General features: G+C 46.4%; 2 protein-coding genes across 7 annotated transcripts in view; both read left to right on the top strand.

Moving 5' to 3' along the window:
* Positions 1-3,954: 3,954 nt before the first annotated feature.
* LOC123749959 (TBC1 domain family member 10A-like) overlaps positions 3,955-19,628 on the top strand; it is a 47,293-nt gene continuing 31,619 nt past the window's right edge. The window contains exons 1-2 of one of the 6 annotated variants that reach the window (XM_069301725.1): positions 3,955-4,116; positions 4,762-4,807. The gene's annotated coding sequence lies outside the window, so the exon portion shown is untranslated. Of the gene's footprint in view, positions 4,117-4,519; positions 4,808-15,170; positions 15,228-15,272; positions 15,289-19,531 lie in introns of those variants that run through there. The other 5 variants (XM_069301723.1, XM_069301720.1, XM_069301722.1 and 2 more) reach the window with 5 other exon arrangements.
* LOC138350547 (formin-2-like) lies at positions 18,221-19,246 on the top strand. The gene has a single exon (XM_069301557.1). The coding sequence runs from the start codon at positions 18,221-18,223 to the stop codon at positions 19,244-19,246; it is 1,026 nt and encodes a 341-aa protein (XP_069157658.1).

Raw genomic sequence — 19,628 nt, 5'->3', positions numbered from 1 at the left:
GTACAACATATAAAAAGAGGAAAGAATAATGAAAGAAATAATCCGTAAAGGAGTAAAAAGCACTACTCCTAACCAAAACATAAACCTGATAATATTCTACAAAACCAAGAAGACTTCCGAACTCCTTATCAAAAATAGCCCGAAGCCGACGGAGAACCCTCTACAGCAGTCAAGCGTTGTATACATGTACACTTGCCCCCACGAAGGATGTAACCTTCAATGTAAGTACATAGGTATGACGTCGACCAAGCTGACGAGGCGTTTGACATGCCATCTTCAATCTGGTGCCCCTAGGAATCACATGAGACAAGCCCATGACATTACTCTAACAAGAGAAATGTTGAACAAGAATACTTGCATAATAGACAAAACCCAAGATTCAAGAAGATTACAAATTCTTGAGGCAATTCACATAAGAATAGAGCGACCTACCATGAACACTCAAATCACGGAACTATTTACTCTACCCACCATGAGAGTAAGGACAAGACAAGAACATATCGATGCCAACACAGAAGACAATGTCCAACATAACAGGCCAATTACACTGGATTAATCTTTGTGTTTAGATAGGAGATGCCTCGTATGGGCCAATAAGCCTTCTGCAGCCCCTATGTTTATCCCTTATGTATCCCCCCATGTTTTCACCTTCATTGTATTATCACCTGACCTAATGCGGGTATAAAATCAACTAGTATTGTAAGATCTGTTCACTTGAGAATGAACCATGGAGGTTCGAAACGTCGTGCAAATTATACAAATAAGTGTAATACACTCTATAGTAAATCACTTCTTTTCTTCACCTTAAAAGTACGAAAATGAGTTTTGGAGAACTCCTATTTCAATTAAGCCCTGATGCTAAGAAAATAGTTAGAGGGATAGAAGCCCTAAACCAGAAAATAATAAATACAGAATATGCGGTCATATTCAATGAAACATATATATATATATATATATATATATATATATATATATATATATATGTCGTACCTAGTAGCCAGAACGCACTTCTCAGCCTACTATGCAAGGCCCGATTTGCCTAATAAGCCAAGTTTTCATGAATTAATTGTTTTTCGACTACCTAACCTACCTAACCTAACCTAACCTAACTTTTTCGGCTACCTAACCTAACCTAACCTATAGAGATAGGTTAGGTTAGGTTAGGTAGGGTTGGTTAGGTTCGGTCATATATCTACGTTACTGTTAACTCCAGTAAAAAAAAATTGACCTGATACATAATGAAATGCGTAGCTTTATCATTTCATAAGAAAAAAATTAGAGAAAAAACATTAATTCAGGAAAACTTGGCTTATTAGGCAAATCGGGCCTTGCATAGTAGGCTGAGAAGTGCGTTCTGGCTACTAGGTACGACATATATATATATATATATATATATATATATATATATATATATATATATATATATATATATATATATATATATATATTTATATTTTTGAAGGCCAGCAATATGTGACTTTTGAGTAATTATGCAGTATGTTTTGTAGACTATGTACTGTGCTTATAGCTTAAGTGACATCATATTATATTAATTTATTTGTCATGAAATATAATCATGTTTAATACAGGGTGCATTACTTAAAAAAAGATTAATTATAAGTACTATATTAAATAAATATATTTACATTTTTTGTTTTTTTTTTTACTTCATATTGATACTGTAAAGTGGGCATGTTCTATATATGCAATACAGTACTGTATATATAATATATATATATATATATATAATATATATATATATATATATATATATATATATATATATATATATATATATATATATATATATATATATATATATATATATATATATATATAAATAAGGAACCAGGTACGCCCCCCTGCTTTGCCCCTCTTCCCCATCTCTCAGATAACATAATATTAAGAAATTAAATTGCTACAGTACTCTATATGGATAACTAAAGAAATATTTTGAATGATCACAAAAAACTCTTAGGGCATCACAACCAACATTTCACACAACCACTTCACCACACCACACTTCAATCCATGAAAATCGAGTCAATAAATACAAAATTTAAAAAATCATTTAACTTATGCCTACTCTGACCAGCCTATGTCTGTCCCATACCCCAGACTAATTCTCCTACAAATTTAGGTGCGGCTACACAAAGTTTCTGGCCTCCAACTTTGAACTTTGAGCAAACACAGACGGGATGCAGGAGGCACTTCCCTCTCTCATGATATGCAGGAGGTACTTCCCTGTCATGGCATGCAGGAGGCACTTCCCTCTCTCGTGATATGCAGGAGGTACTTCCCTGTCATGGCATGCAGGAGGCACTTCCCTCTCTCGTGATATGCAGGAGGTACTTCCCTCTCTCGTGATATGCAGGAGGTACTTCCCTGTCATGGCATGCAGGAGGCACTTCCCTCTCTCATGACATGCAGGAGGCACTTCCCTCTCTCATGATATGCAGGAGGTACTTCCCTGTCATGGCATGCAGGAGGCACTTCCCTCTCTCATGATATGCAGGAGGTACTTCCCTGTCATGGCATGCAGGAGGCACTTCCCTCTCTCGTGATATGCAGGAGGTACTTCCCTGTCATGGCATGCAGGAGGCACTTCCCTCTCTCATGACATGCAGGAGGTACTTCCCTCTCTCATGACATGCAGGAGGTACTTCCCTCTCTCATGGCATGCAGGAGGTACTTCCCTCTCTTAGCATGCAGGAGGTACTTCCCCCTCTCATGACATGCAGGAGGTACATCCCTCTCATATCATGCAGGAGGTACTTCCCTCTCATGGCATGCAGGAGGTACTTCCCTCTCATGGCATGCAGGAGGTACTTCCCTCTCATGGCATGCAGGAGGTACTTCCCTCTCATGGCATGCAGGAGGTACTTCCCTCTCATGGCATGCAGGAGGTACTTCCCTCTCATGGCATGCAGGAGGTACTTCCCTCTCATGGCATGCAGGAGGTACTTCCCTCTCATGGCATGCAGGAGGTACTTCCCTCTCATGGCATGCAGGAGGTACATCCCTCTCATAGCATGCAGGAGGTACTTCCCTCTCATGGCATGCAGGAGGTACTTCCCTCTCATGGCATGCAGGAGGTACTTCCCTCTCATGGCATGCAGGAGGTACTTCCCCCTCTCATGGCATGCAGGAGGTACTTCCCTCTATCATGACATGCAGGAGGTACTTCCCTCTCACATGGCATGCAGGAGGAACTTCCCTCTATCATGACATGCAGGAGGTACTTCCCTCTCACATGGCATGCAGGAGGTACTTCCCTCTCATGGCATGCAGGAGGCACTTCCCTCTCACATGGCATGCAGGAGGTACTTCCCTCTCATGGCATGCAGGAGGTACTTCCCTCTCACATGGCATGCAGGAGGTACTTCCCTCTCACATGGCATGCAGGAGGTACTTCCCTCTCATGGCATGCAGGAGGTACTTCCCCTCTAATGGCATGCAGGAGGCACTTCCCTCTCATGGCATGCAGGAGGCACTTCCCTCTCTCAATATTGTTTATAATAATATTTTTCACATTTCTGTGTAGTGTAAAAACGGCAGAAGGCAGTTGTTAAGAGCATTATTGGAACCAATTAAACATCCCACTACCAGACAAGTGGTTAAGCGTGATGAAGGGCTGTGGTGGGCGGCCCACCACACTACCACAAGTATATGATGATAAAGATTATAGAAAGGAAAGTAGTAAAGTGTACATAGAGGTGTATATAGTGATGATGGTGATGAGTGCTAAGATTATTCTGTTAGATGAATAATTCCGTTAAAAGGACCTGCCCGAAACGCTACGCGTCCTAGTGGCTTTACAGGAGTGTAATTACTGTAATATTCTATGTATTCCTACAACCCCCAATGTACCTCATTGTATATAAATCAATAAAATAAGATAATAAGATGATTGTGGTGGCGGCATGTGGCAGCCATGGAGGCCCCCGCCCTCCTAGTCAGTCTCTTGTAAACACAGCACCCAGAGGGACGCCCCCTGGCACCCTCCCCTTCTACAGGCACTTCTACCCCTTCCTGCCTCACCCTAGACGCCCCTAGGGACGTTACTCCCTCCCTGGTCACGCTACCAGCCGTCTAGTGACGTTACTTGTTCCCTTGGTACGTTACCGACGTATAGGAACTTGATTCGTTCTCTGGTGATGTTTACTGGTCCCTGGTGACGTCTCCTGGTCCCTGGTGACGTTTCCTGGTCCCTGGTGACGTCTCCTGGTCCCTGGTGACGTTTCCTGGTCTCTGGTGATGTTTCTTGGTCCCTGGTGACGTTTCCTGGTCCCTGGTGACGTTTCCTGGTCTCTGGTGACGTTTCCTGGTCCCTGGTGACGTTTCCTGGTCCCTGGTGACGTTTCCTGGTCCCTGGTGACGTTTCCTGGTCCCTGGTGACGTTTCCTGGTCCCTGGTGACGTTTCCTGGTCCCTGGTGACGTTTCCTGGTCCCTGGTGACGTTTCCTGGTCCCTGGTGACGTTTCCTGGTCCCTGGTGACGTTTCCTGGTCCCTGGTGACGTTTCCTGGTCCCTGGTGACGTTTCCTGATCCCTGGTGACGTTTCCTGGTCCCTGGTGACGTCTCCTGGTCCCTGGTGACGTTTCCTGGTCCCTGGTGACGTTTCCTGGTCCCTGGTGACGTTTCCTGGTCCCTGGTGACGTTTCCTGGTCCCTGGTGACGTTTCCTGGTCCCTGGTAACGTTGTGGAGATAGTGGCAGTATATACCATGTGTGTTGAGTGAAGGTGTGTGAGTCCTGGCAGGTGTGGACAGGTGTGGGCAAGACTGGAGGCAGCCACGACCACTCAGGTGAGTGTGTCGTCGCTCTAACACAACCATGAACGACACTCCCACTTCACACACACTCAACAACACCTACACACTTGTAGCTCAACATTGTGACACTTGTGGTACGAGTGTGTGCAGCGGGTGTGTGCTCCAGTCCTACAAAAGAATGTTCGACGAAGCTCGTTGTCCGATTATCAAAATTGTATAAAGTATACGTGTAATGTTAGGCTATATTACTAGCTCTTATCTTTAAATCTATCAATTTTTGTATAACCTCTTGTATGTATGTACTCTACCTGAATTAACATTTGAATTTTAATTTTGAATATTAACTTAGGGGAGAGCCTGTCGGCCGAGCGGACAGCACGCTGGACTTGTGATCCTGTGGTCCTGGGTTCGATCCCAGGCGCCGGCGAGAAACAATGGGCAGAGTTTCTTTCACCCTATGCCCCTGTTACCTAGCAGTAAAATAGGTACCTGGGTGTTAGTCAGCTGTCATGGGCTGCTTCCTGGGGGTAGAGGCCTGGTCGAGGACCGGGCCGCGGGGACACTAAAGCCCCGAAATCATCTCAAGATAACCTCAAGATAGGGCTGGCTGTGTTAGGCTAAGATAGGTTAGGCTACTTTAGGCTAGGTTAGGTTCGGTCTGTTCACATAGTTTTTTTTAACCGAACACCTGTTAGGCCAAACATCCATGAACCAGGTATTTACCTGATATTTACCAGGTATATTTATTATGTTATTCTAGAAATGTTGCCAAATATTATTAAAAAGAGGAATACTATAGGCCATAATGTACATGGTTATACTGGCAAAATTTTCTTACAAATACAGTACTGTAGGTGATAAATCTTGTTGTACTGATGCCGGCAACACGAGACCTGGACTCTTGGCTTGTGTTGAATTATTAAACTGCCATTTTCTGTATTATATGTACATAGGATCCCGATACAATAGTACAGTCAGATTCCTTCTTGTCTCAAAATCGAGAATTCTGTGTTCGAATCCTGGGTGGAAATAGTTGGTTGCATTTTCTATCGCCTAATGCCCCTATTCTCCTAGCAGTAAGTAGGTACCAGGGAGTTACTCTGCTAGTTGTGGGGTTACATCCTGGGGGGGGGGGGGGCATAATTTGACCTTGGGGAGGAACCTTGATATAAGCCAAATGTGTATGTAAACTGGCTGCTGACAAAATTAATCATTTACAGTTTTATTAATTATAGTTCGGGCGATGAGTCACAATAACGTGGCTAAAGTATGTTGACCAGACCACACACTAGAAGGTGAAGGGACGACGACGTTTCGGTCCGTCCTGGACCATTCTCAAGTTGGACCATTCTCACAATCGACTTGAGAATGGTCCAGGACGGACCGAAATGTCGTCGTCCCTTCACCTTCTAGTGTGTGGTCTGGTCAACAATTATAGTTCAATGTACTGTAGTGCCATTTTACAGAACACAGACTCCATTTTCAATTCATATGAAATATTTTCCAATGAATTTAACAGTACAGGTACAGTGCAGTGTACTGTATAGTATTGCTGTTATTTAGCTCATAAATATCAGTAACTTCGTATGGTAACCAATAATTTTAGTCTACCCTGACCACATGATCTCTTAAGAACCATGAAGTTTTAAACTGCTCCAAATTTGGTGGGTGTCATCTTGCTAGTGTGACCAGTGCAGTATTAGACGGATGATGATAAGTACAGTATTGTTTTCTATTTCTAATTCTGGTTGTTCTGGGTTACGCAATCCAGACATTTGACTGCTCTTATTATTCATCTGCCGATATTAATATTCTCATTGCACAAAGCAATCACATTAACATGATTTATCAATGAGAAAATCTTTGCCTGGGAAAATCATATTGTGTCTCTTGTTATATAATTTTTCTCCAGGTGTCCTACCCATTTGATTTTAATTATTTTTCCAATATTTTGATTTCTCCTCTTGTTAATGATACAGGTCTATAATTAAGGGGGTCTTCCCTGCTACCACTATTGTTGATTGGAACTCTGTTAGCCTTTTTCCATATATCTGATAGTACTCCTGTATGCAGAGATGCCTGAAAAATCGATTGAAATGGAATGCTGAGCTCAGGTGCTCTCAACTGTCAATCTCTCTTGGTGTACAGATTCCTGAGCCTATTGGGCTCTATCATACCTACATTTGAAATTGTCTGGAGTCAGCCTCCACCACATCATTGCCTAATGTATTCCATTTATTAACTACTCTGACATTGAAAAAATTCTTTCTAATGTCTCTGTGGCTTATTTGGTTATTCAATTTCCACCTGTGTCCCCTTGTTTGTGTACCACCCATGCTAAATAGTTTGTCTCTGTCCACCCTGTCAATTGCTCTGAGGTGAAACTCCATCTGGGCCAATTGCTTTGTTCCTACTTAGCTCCTTGAGCATTTTTTCCACTTAGTCTCAAGACACCTTTATGTGTTCTATGTTGTATTCTGGAATTCTTATTGTGTCAGGTTCTCTGAAAATTTCAGTTTGCACCAACACACTTTGGAACTGTTCGTTTAATATGTCTTACAATTTTTTTTTCATTTTCTGTGAATTTGTTACGTATTTTCAACCTCTGAATTTTATCCTTTACCTGTAATTTGCTTTGAATGAATTTATAGAAGAGGCCTGGTTCTGTTTTACGTTTGTCCACTATACCTTTCTAAAAAAAATCCTGCCTTTTTTTCTCTGCTGTGTAGTTTTTTTTTGCTTTTTTGTATTGTTGTTAGCTTTGAGGGTTTTACTTCTTCCTATATTGATCCCATTTTTGTGACATTTGGTCTCTGGCCTTCTCGCAATTTCAGTTGAACCAGTTGTTTCCTAGTTCTGCATCTTGGTTTTGCTATAGATTTTTTGTACCTTTATCATATACAGTATCTCTCAAAACTTGACATACATCTCATTTACTTCCTTGCCTAACAGCAAGTCTTCCCAATCAAATTCATTAAAGAACTTTCTAAGTTGGTGTCCTCTCCTGAAATCATGTTTTTCGACTGCTTCATCTTCCTCATTCTCTTCAGGATCATAATGCAATGCATACTGTGTACAGTAAGCTGTATCTGGGTGAAAATAAATGTAAACTAGATGATATAATCCAGTAAGAAGGTAAATATTAACATTACTGTAGACTGTCTTACTCTTCATGGTAACCAGCACTTGTCTCAAATACTAACTAGGCCTGTAGAGTTGTACATGTTACTATGGTGGTGTGTGCTCTGTACCTAGCTGTGGTGTCAAGTGTGGGAGTGTAACGGAGTACCTAGCAGCTATATTTTGTATAGGAGCACTTCACCCCAAGTTGTGTCACATGTAGGGTGACAGGTAGGAGTCCCTCACCCCAAGTTGTGCTACATGTAGGGTGACAGGTAGGAGTCCCTCACCCCAAGTTGTGCTACATGTAGGGTGACAGGTAGGAGTCCCTCACCCCAAGTTGTGCTACATGTAGGGTGACAGGTAGGAGTCCCTCACCCCAAGTTGTGTCACATGTAGGGTGACAGGTAGGAGTCCCTCACCCCAAGTTGTGCTACATGTAGGGTGACAGTTAGGAGTCCCTCACCCCAAGTTGTGCTACATGTAGGGTGACAGGTAGGAGTCCCTCACCCCAAGTTGTGCTACATGTAGGGTGACAGTTAGGAGTCCCTCACCCCAAGTTGTGCTACATGTAGGGTGACAGGTAGGAGTCCCTCACCCCAAGTTGTGTCACATGTAGGGTGACAGGTAGGAGTCCCTCACCCCAAGTTGTGCTACATGTAGGGTGACAGTTAGGAGTCCCTCACCCCAAGTTGTGCTACATGTAGGGTGACAGGTAGGAGTCCCTCACCCCAAGTTGTGTCACATGTAGGGTGACAGTTAGGAGTCCCTCACCCCAAGTTGTGTCACATGTAGGGTGACAGGTAAGAGTCCCTCACCCCAAGTTGTGTCACATGTAGGGTGACAGGTAGGAGTCCCTCACCCCAAGTTGTGTCACATGTAGGGTGACAGGTAGGAGTCCCTCACCCCAAGTTGTGTCACATGTAGGGTGACAGTTAGGAGTCCCTCACCCCAAGTTGTGTCACATGTAGGGTGACAGGTAGGAGCATTTATGTAACAGGAAATATATTTATATTTACAAATATTAACTGAATATAACGTTTTACAGCGTTGTTTGGTACTGTCACTCGTAGGGGCAACCTGCGTGCTAAAGCTCGCAATTGATAGTAAGAATGAATGTTCCCAGTTTGTTTAGTAAAGCTGAGGCTAATTTTAGAGAAGCATCATATAGACAAAAGTTGTGGGTGTAAATGTGGGTCAAGGCTGTGGTGGGAGGCCGCCAGCGGCCGCGGCCCGTCACAGGTTCCATCACTGTCTATCCTCACCTCAACCACTTCATAATTCTTTGAGAACTGTTATGTTTTATTGAACATTGAATACACTTAAGGAGGTATAAAAGCTAGGAGTGTAAAGCTGTGAGAGTGGAGTGTTGAGCCAAACTGCCACTAGTTGATTATTTTATGGGTGTGTGGTGGCGTGCTTCCACCTTAATTATTGTTTTCTCTCTTAACCTTCTGCTCTTAGCCTGATGTATCTCAGGGATTATTACCCAGGATAGCTCAAGCGATAGCAGTAAGTCCATGTAATATCGCCCTTTCCCAGGACGGGTTGCTCATATATGCATTCTTAGTCTATAAATCTGCATTAACAAATTTTGAGTAGAGTATGAGAATATCTAAATGATTTGAGAATAAAAGTTACACGGATCCAAGCATCTCTTGTCGCTTCGTCTAAGTCACGCATAACCGCATGTTCACTACTGTAGTAAACGTCTATAATAATAATAATAAATACCCGGTAATCATGTTATTCATAAGAAAATTTACAAAGTGTATGAACTTAGCTAACAGTGCTTAAGTATGAAGAAGTATGAGGGAGTGAGATATAACTCCGTGCCCAGCATACTAACTTTGTACTTACTACGTCATAATTTAACGCTCCTAATGTTCGCATTCTGTACGTTGCCTAAAATTATAGTTTTTATTATATAAATCCTCTATTGTTTAGCATATATATCTGGCGTGATGGAGGCATGTGGTAAAGTATGGTGCATATAGTTGGGTGTAGCAGCATGTGGGGGGTGTGGGAGGGAAAGGTGTGCCCAGTGAGGCGTGAGTCAGTACTCTATCTGGAGGCCACAATTGATAAGTTGGGTAGTGGGGTTGACTGGTTGCCACAGCCATTCTTGCTACTCCACAACCTTCGTATTCAACCTTTAGTATCAGTAGAGGCACTACTGTAAACAGTTGTGTCTGGTGTGTGGAGGCACCATAACACCCTCACGGTCAAGAGAAGAACCAACGCAGTAGAGGCATGACTTATTGCACAACTCAACATACAATGTTTCCCCCAAACAGTCAGTTGCCACAGGTTGGGATGGGCTGTTACTGGCTGCTGGGACGCCTGGTGGATATGTCAACACACTTGCTGCTCGCCATGTTGTCGCCAGACTTATTGTGCCAGATGTAACCCCTGCCATACACGCCCTCATGATGAATGATGAATGTATTATGGCTGATGACGCGGTGTAGTAGTCATCAGAAAGGTGTGAAGTTGCGTCAGGACGACCGCGGCTTGTCACATCCTAAGCCTGAGTCACCAACCAACCTCCTGTACCCATGTTACTCTCACCAACTTTTATATACCATTTTAGTACGCGTTTCATCCACGTTTATAATTCAGCTTTAACAGTTTAGACATTGATAAGCGTTTACAGAAAACGCGGCCAATTCCAGTTATGAAGTTAACTATATTGTTATCTAATACAATGACTCCTGATCTATTGCCTTATCATACCTGCTTTAAAGTTGTGAATTGAGTTAGCCTCTGCTATTTTAGGTCATGCCATTTACTACCCTTAGGCTAAAAGAAAACTTTTAAACAACATTTTCTATTTTCTACCTTGTCAATGTCCCTATGTATTTTACACGTGTGTATGATACCGCATACCTCTAAGAAAAAAGAGGAAGAGATGCAGATTGGAACGGGAACGTCGTTCCCTATATAGGCGAAGAAAACGAATTGCGGAACATCTTGAGAGTCGCACCCTATCTCAAGAACGGCGAAGAAGGTTAGGTAGAGAAATAGAAACAATTGAACGGAAGCTACAAGAATCATACAAAACCCAGGAGAGGCAAAGAGAGCAAAAGGCCATCAGTGAAATAGAAAGAAATCCGAAATATTTTTTCTCCTATGCAAAATCAAGATCAAAAACCACATCTAGTATCGGGCCCCTGCGAAAGGGAGATGGAACTTTCACCGATGACAAAAAAGAAATGAGCGAGCTACTGAGGACGCAGTACGACTCTGTTTTCAGCGAGCCATTAAACACACTAAAGATTGATAACCCAAATGAATTTTTCATGGATACGATACCAACATCAAATCATATATCAGACGTCACCCTATCCCCACTGGATTTTGAAGAAGCCATAAACAGTATGCCTATGCACTCTGCACCAGGCCCGGATTCTTGGAACTCCATATTCATAAAGAACTGTAAAAAACCACTATCGCAGGCCCTCCACATTCTGTGGAGACAAAGCCTAGATACTGGCGTTATTCCTGATATACTAAAAACAGCAGAGATAGCACCACTTCATAAAGGAGGAAATAAGGCAGAGGCAAAAAATTACAGACCGATAGCGCTAACATCGCACATCATAAACATTTTTGAGAGAGTGCTAAGAAGTAAAATCACAAAATACATGGAATCACAGCAACTCCATAACCCAGGACAACATGGTTTCAGAACAGGGCGCTCTTGCCTGTCGCAGTTGCTGGACCACTATGATATGGCATTAGATGCTATGGAAGACAAACATAATGCGGATGTAATTTACACAGATTTCGCAAAAGCTTTTGATAAATGTGACCATGGTGTTATTGCACATAAAATGCGTTCAAAAGGAATTACCGGAAAAATAGGCAGATGGATCTACAATTTCCTGACCAACAGAACCCAATGTGTAATAGTCAACAAAATAAAATCCAGCCCATCAACCGTGAAGAGCTCAGTCCCCCAGGGTACTGTGCTTGCTCCAGTACTTTTTCTCATCCTCATTTCGGACATAGACAAGAACACAACCTATAGCACTGTATCATCCTTTGCAGATGTCACTAGGATCTTCATGAGAGTAGGCAACATAGAGGACACGGCGAACCTCCAGTCAGATGTAGATCAGGTCTTTCTATGGGCTACAGAAAATAATATGGTGTTTAACGAAGATAAGTTCCAGCTCATGCGCTATGGAAAAAATGAAAATATAAAAACGGAAACCACGTACAAAACTCAGGCAAATCATAACAGAACGAAAAGGCAATGTAAAGGATCTGGGTGTACTCATGTCGGAAGACCTTACCTTTAAAGAACACAATAAAGTAGCCGTCACAACTGCAAGAAAAATGACAGGTTGGATAACAAGAACTTTTCACACTAGAGATGCTATACCGATGATGATACTTTTCAAAACGCTTGTGCTCTCTAGAGTAGAGTACTGCTGCACAATGACAGCACCTTTCAAAGCTGGAGAAATTGCTGACCTGGAGAGCGTGCAGAGATCCTTTAATGCTAGAATCCACTCAGTAAAACATCTAAACTATTGGGACCGACTAAAGAGCCTAAAACTGTACTCCCTTGAGCGCAGGCGGGAGAGGTACATAATAATTTACACGTGGAAAAGATTAGAGGGGCTGGTCCCAAACCTGCACACAGAAATAACATCACATGAGACCAGAAGACATGGCAGGATGTGCAGAATACCCCCGTTGAAAAACAGAGGTGCAACTGGTACTCTGAGAGAGAACTCTATCAACATCAGAGGTCCGAGACTGTTCAACACGCTTCCACAACACATACAACCCGTTCTCGCAAATTTAATAAGTCAATATTGACTTATTAAATATGTGCATAGGTGACATACTTAACATAATAGTTTCCCTTGAAAAGCTTCATAGAAAACACCGACCTTACCTAACCTACTTAGTATGTTAAGATAAGCATCTTATTGCTTCGTAATTACAATTATTACCTAACCTATACCTATAATAGGTTAAGTAACAATTGTAATTACGAAGCTATAAGATGCTTATTTTAACATACTAAGTAGGTTAGGTAAGGTCGGTGTTTTCTATGAAGCTTTTCAAGGGAAACTATTATGTTTAGTATGTCACCTATGCACGCAACGAATAAGTCAATATTGACTTATTAAATTTGCGAGAACGGGTTGACACATAAGGGGCATAACTGGCCGACCCCTCACAGTGTTCAAGAGAGAACTGGATAAGCACCTCCAAAGGATACCTGATCAACCAGGCTGTGACTCATACGTCAGGCTGCGAGCAGCCGCGTCCAACAGCCTGGTTGGTCAGTCCGGCAACCAGGAAGCCTGGTCGACGACCGGGCCGCGGGGACGCTAAGCCCCGGAAGCACCTCAAGGTAATCTCAAGGTATGATGAGTCCCCATCCACCCCCCTCCCCCGCCACCTGCAGCCTCCTGGGGCCAGATTCACGAAGCAGTTCCGCAAGCACTTACGAACCTGTCCATCTTTTCCCAATCTTTGACGGCTTTGTTTACAATTATTAAACAGTTAATGAGCTCCGAAGCACCAGGAGGATGTTTATAACAATAAGAACAGTTGATTGGGAAGTTTTCATACTTGTAAACTGTTTAATAAATGTAAATAAAGCCGTCAAAGATTGAGGCAAGATGCACACGTTCGTAAGTACTCGCGTAACTGCTTCGTGAATCTGGCCCCAGGTTTGGCTCCATCACTCTCTCTCTCCGTACCTAATCCCTCGTAATTCTGAGACGAGTCTCGTTGCTAACTTCTGCAACCTTTTGCGCTTCCTGTGGTTTTGTGTGTTAGGGGCTCCACGATGAGGCAGAATACACTTAAAACTGCCTCACATAGGCGGTGTACAGTGATATATAAACTTTTCTCTTTAAATTTCTGAAAGATGTTCTGATTTTTGTAAGCGTCGAGCATGTAGCTGCCGTTACTCTGTAAGCGTCGAGCATGTAGCTGCCGTTACTCTGTAAGCGTCGAGCATGTAGCTGCCGTTACTCTGTAAGCGTCGAGCATGTAGCTGCCGTTACTCTGTAAGCGTCGAGCATGTAGCTGCCGTTACTCTGTAAGCGTCGAGCATGTAGCTGCCGTTACTCTGTAAGCGTCGAGCATGTAGCTGCCGTTACTCTGTAAGCGTCGAGCATGTAGCTGCCGTTACTCTGTAAGTGTCGAGCATGTAGCTGCCGTTACTCTGTAAGCGTCGAGCATGTAGCTGCCGTTACTCTGTAAGTGTCGAGCATGTAGCTGCCGTTACTCTGTAAGCGTCGAGCATGTAGCTGCCGTTACTCTGTAAGTGTCGAGCATGTAGCTGCCGTTACTCTGTAAGCGTCGAGCATGTAGCTGCCGTTACTCTGTAAGCGTCGAGCATGTAGCTGCCGTTACTCTGTAAGCGTCGAGCATGTAGCTGCCGTTACTCTGTTTATATGAGCCTCTGGAGTTCCGTTATGTCCACTCTGGTCTTTTTCTCTAGTCCTTATAGGGAGGAAGTTTTCCCTTCATCCTGTATTGGCCTTTCTGTCTCGCGGTTGATTACCCACTCTAATGGTTATCTTGAGATGATTTCGGGGCTTTAGTGTCCCCGCGGCCCGGTCCTCGACCAGGCCTCCACCCCCAGGAAGCAGCCCGTGACAGCTGACTAACACCCAGGTACCTATTTTACTGCTAGGTAATAGGGGCATAGGGTGAAAGAAACTCTGCCTATTGTTTCTCGCTGGCGCCTGGGATCGAACCCGGGACCACAGGATCACAAGTCCAGCGTGCTGTCCGCTCGGCCGACCGGCTCCCGACCGGCTCCCGACCGGACCGACAATGAGAGAGGCCAAACATGCACAGAGGTGCGGGAAACACTGCATTACACCAACCACACACAAGGTCTTGGGGCCAGATTCATGGGGCCAGATTCATGAAAGCAGTTACGCAAGTACTTACGAACCTGTACATCTTTCCTCAATCTTTGGCGGCTTTGTTTCCAATTATTAAACAGTTAATGAGCTCGGAAGCACCAGGAGGCTGTTTATAACAATAACAACAGTTGATTGGCAAGTTTTCACGCTTGTAAACTGTTTAATAAATGTAACCAAAGCCGTCAAAGATTGAGGAAAAATGTACACGTTCGTAAGTGCTTGCGTAACTGCTTTCGTGAATCTGGCCCAGGCCCCACAGTAGACACTGTGTTGTGTAATACTGTATATACCGACACCTACGTCTCCGGCAGACAGACATTGGGCGGAAGTGGCGTGTGTGGGACGGGGGGAGGGGGGAGTGTATTGTGTATTGGGAGGGGCGGAGACTGGGAAATGCAGCACCTACAGCAACAGCTGTTTTAGTTAGTAGCTTGACACAGTTGGAATACCTTTACCTTTTGCTCCTCCCAGCCTTGTTGACTTGTTTGTGTTGTGGGGGGTGACGAGTTGTGTAGTGGGGGGCGGTAGTGGGTACTTGTTGACACTACCACCAGTGTTGTGGGGGGCGGTAGTGGGTACATGTTGACACTACCACCACCACCAGTGTAGTGGGGGGCGGTAGTGGGTACTTGTTGACACTACCACCACCACCAGTGTTGTGGGGGGTGACGAGTTGTGTAGTGGGGGGCGGTAGTGGGTACTTGTTGACACTACCACCAGTGTTGTGGGGGGCGGTAGTGGGTACATGTTGACACTACCACCACCACCAGTGTAGTGGGGGGCGGTAGTGGGTACTTGTTGACACTACCACCAGTGTTGTGGGGGGCGGTAGTGGGTACTTGTTGACACTACCACCAGTGTTGTGGGGGGCGGTAGTGGGTACATGTTGACACTACCACCACCACCAGTGTTGTGGGGGGCGGTAGTGGGTACTTGTTGACACTACCACTACCACCAGTGTTGTGGGGGGCGGTAGTGGGTACATGTTGACACTACCACTACCACCAGTGTTGTGGGGGGCGGTAGTGGGTACTTGTTGACACTACCACTACCACCAGTGTTGTGGGGGGCGGTAGTGGGTACATGTTGACACTACCACCACCACCAGTGTAGTGGGGGGCGGTAGTGGGTACTTGTTGACACTACCACCAGTGTTGTGGGGGGCGGTAGTGGGTACATGTTGACACTACCACCACCACCAGTGTTGTGGGGGGCGGTAGTGGGTACTTGTTGACACTACCACCAGTGTTGTGGGGGGCGGTAGTGGGTACTTGTTGACACTACCACCAGTGTTGTGGGGGGCGGTAGTGGGTACATGTTGACACTACCACTACCACCAGTGTTGTGGGGGGTGACGAGTTATGTAGTGGGGGGCGGTAGTGGGTACTTGTTGACACTACCACCAGTGTTGTGGGGGGCGGTAGTGGGTACATGTTGACACTACCACTACCACCAGTGTTGTGGGGGGCGGTAGTGGGTACTTGTTGACACTACCACCAGTGTTGTGGGGGGTGACGAGTTGTGTAGTGGGGGGCGGTAGTGGGTACTTGTTGACACTACCACCAGTGTTGTGGGGGGCGGTAGTGGGTACTTGTTGACACTACCACCAGTGTTGTGGGGGGCGGTAGTGGGTACATGTTGACACTACCACTACCACCAGTGTTGTGGGGGGCGGTAGTGGGTACTTGTTGACACTACCACTACCACCAGTGTTGTGGGGGGCGGTAGTGGGTACATGTTGACACTACCACCACCACCAGTGTTGTAGGGGGTGGTAGTGGGTACATGTTGACACTACCACCACCACCAGTGTAGTAGAGGGTGGTAGTGGGTACATGTTGACACCACCACCACCACCAGTGTTGTGGGGGTGGTAGTGGGTACATGTTGACACCACCACCACCACCAGTGTTGTGGGGGGTGGTAGTGGGTACATGTTGACACCACCACCACCACCAGTGTTGTGGGGGGTGGTAGTGGGTACATGTTGACACTACCACCACCACCAGTGTTGTGGGGGGTGGTAGTGGGTACATGTTGACACTACCACCACCACCAGTGTTGTGGGGGGGTGGTAGTGGGTACATGTTGACACCACCACCAGTGTTGTGGGGGGTGGTAGTGGGTACATGTTGACATTACCACCACCACCAGTGTTGTGGGTGGTGGTAGTGGGTACATGTTGACACCACCACCACCACCAGTGTTGTGAGGGGTGGTAGTGGGTACATGTTGACACCACCACCACCACCAGTGTTGTGGGGGGTGGTAGTGGGTACATGTTGACACCACCACCACCAGTGTTGTGGGGGGGTGGTAGTGGGTACATGTTGACACCACCACCACCACCAGTGTTGTGGGGGGTGGTAGTGGGTACATGTTGACACCACCACCACCAGTGTTGTGGGGGGTGGTAGTGGGTACATGTTGACACCACCACCACCACCAGTGTTGTGGGGGGTGGTAGTGGGTACATGTTGACACCACCACCACCACCAGTGTTGTGGGGGGTGGTAGTGGGTACATGTTGACACCACCACCACCAGTGTTGTGGGGGGTGGTAGTGGGTACATGTTGACACCACCACCACCAGTGTTGTGGGGGGTGGTAGTGGGTACATGTTGACACCACCACCACCACCAGTGTTGTGGGGGGTGGTAGTGGGTACATGTTGACACCACCACCACCAGTGTTGTGGGGGGTGGTAGTGGGTACATGTTGACACCACCACCACCAGTGTTGTGGGGGGTGGTAGTGGGTACATGTTGACACCACCACCACCACCAGTGTTGTGGGGGGTGGTAGTGGGTACATGTTGACACCACCACCACCACCAGTGTTGTGGGGGGTGGTAGTGGGTACATGTTGACACCACCACCACCACCAGTGTTGTGGGGGGTGGTAGTGGGTACATGTTGACACCACCACCACCACCACCAGTGTTGTGGGGGGTGGTAGTGGGTACATGTTGACACCACCACCACCACCACCAGTGTTGTGGGGGGTGGTAGTGGGTACATGTTGACACCACCACCACCACCAGTGTTGTGGGGGGTGGTAGTGGGTACATGTTGACACCACCACCACCAGTGTTGTGGGGGGTGGTAGTGGGTACATGTTGACACCACCACCACCACCACCAGTGTTGTGGGGGGTGGTAGTGGGTACTTGTTGACACCACCACCAGTGTTGTGGTGGAGGGGCTGTAGCGATGGTAGTTGACATAAGTGTCAAGTATCATGGGTGGTGGTGGGCGTGGGGTACCATAGACTAATGGTGTAAGATGGTAGCAGATTATGGTAATATATATTGAGAGCATCAACGGTAGTGGTTGTGGTAGTGCAGGTATAGAGCTGCTGGTAGTTGTGGTAGTGCTGGTAAGCCACACAACACGAGACACTCACAGAAACGAGGCATGACTTGTGTTACAACCATTCCTCCCCCCCCCCGTCCCCTGGTTCCTCTTCCCCCGTCCCCAGGTTCCTCTTCCCCCGTCCCCAGGTTCCTCTTCCCCCGTCCCCTGGTTCCTCTTCCCCCGTCGCCTGGTTCCTCTTCCCCCGTCGCCTGGTTCCTCTTCCCCCGTCGCCTGGTTCCTCTTCCCCCGTCGCCTGGTTCCTCTTCCCCCGTCGCCTGGTTCCTCTTCCCCCGTCGCCTGGTTCCTCTTCCCCCGTCGCCTGGTTCCTCTTCCCCCGTCGCCTGGTTCCTCTTCCCCCGTCGCCTGGTTCCTCTTCCCCCGTCGCCTGGTTCCTCTTCCCCCGTCGCCTGGTTCCTCTTCCCCCGTCGCCTGGTTCCTCTTCCCCCGTCGCCTGGTTCCTCTTCCCCCGTCGCCTGGTTCCTCTTCCCCCGTCCCCTGGTTCCTCTTCCCCCGTCGCCTGGTTCCTCTTCCCCCGTCGCCTGGTTCCTCTTCCCCCGTCGCCTGGTTCCTCTTCCCCCGTCGCCTGGTTCCTCTTCCCCCGTCGCCTGGTTCCTCTTCCCCCGTCGCCTGGTTCCTCTTCCCCCCGTCGCCTGGTTCCTCTTCCCCCGTCGCCTGGTTCCTCTTCCCCCCGTCGCCTGGTTCCTCTTCCCCCCGTCGCCTGGTTCCTCTTCCCCCCGTCGCCTGGTTCCTCTTCCCCCCGTCGCCTGGTTCCTCTTCCCCCCGTCGCCTGGTTCTTCTTCCCCCGTCGCCTGGTTCCTCTTCCCCCGTCGCCTGGTTCCTCTTCCCCCCGTCGCCTGGTTCCTCTTCCCCCCGTCGCCTGGTTCCTCTTCCCCCGTCGCCTGGTTCCTCTTCCCCCCGTCGCCTGGTTCCTCTTCCCCCGTCGCCTGGTTCCTCTTCCCCCCGTCGCCTGGTTCCTCTTCCCCCGTCGCCTGGTTCCTCTTCCCCCCGGGTCCGTCTAGTTACCACAAGCTACACAAGCTTCCTGGCAATACGTTAGTAATGAATAAATATGATATGTTAGGTTAGGCTGACCTAACCTAACCTAACCTAACCGACGCTTGGATCGTCGACTTGATTTGGTGTCACCAGCTCTTTTTTTTCGTCTAATTTCTTTATAAAAAGATACTTTTTTTCAGATTAAAATTATGTTTTTTCGTGTTGCACATTCAGCACCAACATTATAATGAGTAAATATATCATATTTATTCATTACTAACGTATTGCCAGGAAGCTTGTGAAGCTTGTGGTAATTAGCCGGACCGCATATTGGTACGTTGGACCAAATAGTTACAATAAATATTATAATTTCAGGAGGATGGGTTGCATAAATTTATGGGTTGGGAAACGCTAAATAAATTATTTATTGGCATAGTGAAGGTGTTGGTGGAGACAAGAAACAAGAAGAGCC

Source organism: Procambarus clarkii, chromosome 46 (genome assembly GCF_040958095.1).
Source record: "Procambarus clarkii isolate CNS0578487 chromosome 46, FALCON_Pclarkii_2.0, whole genome shotgun sequence".
In the NCBI taxonomy this organism is placed as follows: domain Eukaryota; kingdom Metazoa; phylum Arthropoda; class Malacostraca; order Decapoda; family Cambaridae; genus Procambarus; species Procambarus clarkii.
This window is presented reverse-complemented; position numbering and strand designations above follow the sequence as displayed.